The sequence below is a fragment of the Chondrus crispus genome, genomic scaffold, assembly GCF_000350225.1.
Source record: "Chondrus crispus Stackhouse genomic scaffold, scaffold_362, whole genome shotgun sequence".
Taxonomy (NCBI): Eukaryota; Rhodophyta; class Florideophyceae; order Gigartinales; family Gigartinaceae; genus Chondrus; species Chondrus crispus.
This window is the reverse complement of record NW_005179255.1, coordinates 20937-22487: the sequence shown is the minus strand read 5'-3', so window position 1 is coordinate 22487 and position 1551 is coordinate 20937. Positions and strand designations below refer to the sequence as shown.

The 1551-nt window shown below is 45.1% G+C and overlaps 1 protein-coding gene across 1 annotated transcript; it reads left to right on the top strand.

Annotated features, from left to right (window-relative positions):
- The first annotated feature begins 731 nt into the window (after positions 1-731).
- Positions 732-926, top strand: CHC_T00000591001 (hypothetical protein). The gene has a single exon (XM_005718058.1). The coding sequence runs from the start codon at positions 732-734 to the stop codon at positions 924-926; it is 195 nt and encodes a 64-aa protein (XP_005718115.1).
- The last annotated feature ends 625 nt before the right edge of the window (positions 927-1551 follow it).

Genomic DNA, 1551 nt, shown 5'->3' with positions numbered 1-1551 from the left:
GGACCGAGCTCGGATCCCTAGTAACGGCCGCCAGTGTGCTGGAAAGTTATTGCCACCCTCGAATTAGTGCCGCAAAAACCGGCAGACACAGGTTCTGCCACGTGTCATGCACGACGTCGTCATCGCCCACTCCTCATGCGCCTCAGCTCAATTGGTGATGGCACCTCACTCAAAGACCCTAACATGATTCCTGAAAAGATCGCCAAAGCGAAGCGTAACTTCACGCGCCTTACGATTGCACAGAAAATCGAGGTTGGTCATCTGCTGCAGGTCGGGAATGCGAATACCACAGTTATGCGTCAGTTCAAAATTTCGGAGCGAACCATCCGAAATATCAAACGCTCTCTTCCTTCACTCCAACAAATTGTGACCAACACCGCTACAACGCTCGGACCAAAGACTTTGCACCCTGCGATGTGGAGGAATGGATTGAGATCGAGACTAATGAGCTTGTGGCAGAAGCTTCTATTAGTGATGCTTGCGATTCAATACATTATGGTGGAGAGCTACAGAATCAGTCTGCCAGTGATACTATGATGGATGATTGTGTGGCAGAAGGCGAGTGTGAAATTACGGAGAGGCGGGCCGTACCGAGTGCTGTAGTGCTAGCAAGGTTGTTTGGGTCTTTGGAGAGTCTGGGTGTGGAGTGCGATGTGAGCAATGCCTTATCGCACTTGAGGTCCGCAAAACGAGCTTTTCTAGTGTCTAGACGACAAGCAATTTGACCTCATATGAGGTCAGTCATGGCCTCATATGAGGCCAGCTTTTTTTTTGCAAAAATATATAAATTAAATCGAAACTTTAAAACATTCAGTTTGGACACCATTTCTTTAACGTATACGCGCTCGGCAATAACATCTTGCAAAACATTGGGATGGCGGTTTTCAATGCACAGAGAGACTAAGAATCTAATGAAGTATCAATGATGAGTTGACTTTTTAAACAGGCGTTTTGGTTGTGAAGATATCAACATAAAACCTTTTGAGGTTGGTCAAAAAAGGCTCCTTTTTGGGCATTTTAAAAATGGCTGGAGAAGACGTGCAGATCTCACCAAACTCCACCCTTCCACAACGCAGAAGTCAACTGCCGTGTCGAGAGTATCTTTTTTCCATCTTGTTGAGCTAGCACAAGTCGAGAAAAATAAGTTGAAAAGTGACCTCATATGAGGTCAAATGGCCTCATATGAGGTCATTTGTCACCTAGACACTAGAAGCTTCTAGCTAGGCACGAGAGACAGAGTCAAAGGCAACAACAGCAGACTCTAAGAGCGTCTCCACCAATGCTGATGATGAGGTCCAATTCAATATTTGGACAAATTTTTGAGAGTGGTGGCACCACACCGGCATAGAAGTTCTAATCCATATTTTGGACTTGGATTGGACCGAAAATTTGGAGCACAGGATTTTGGTCCAAAAACGGGTTATTTGGATCAATATGAACCGCTCCAACTGGGGGTCTTAGCTCTGTTGTAAATAAAGATGTAAGGTATATGATAAGGTACACATTAAGTTAAACAAACGGCATACACCGGCATACACCGATGGTGTAAGT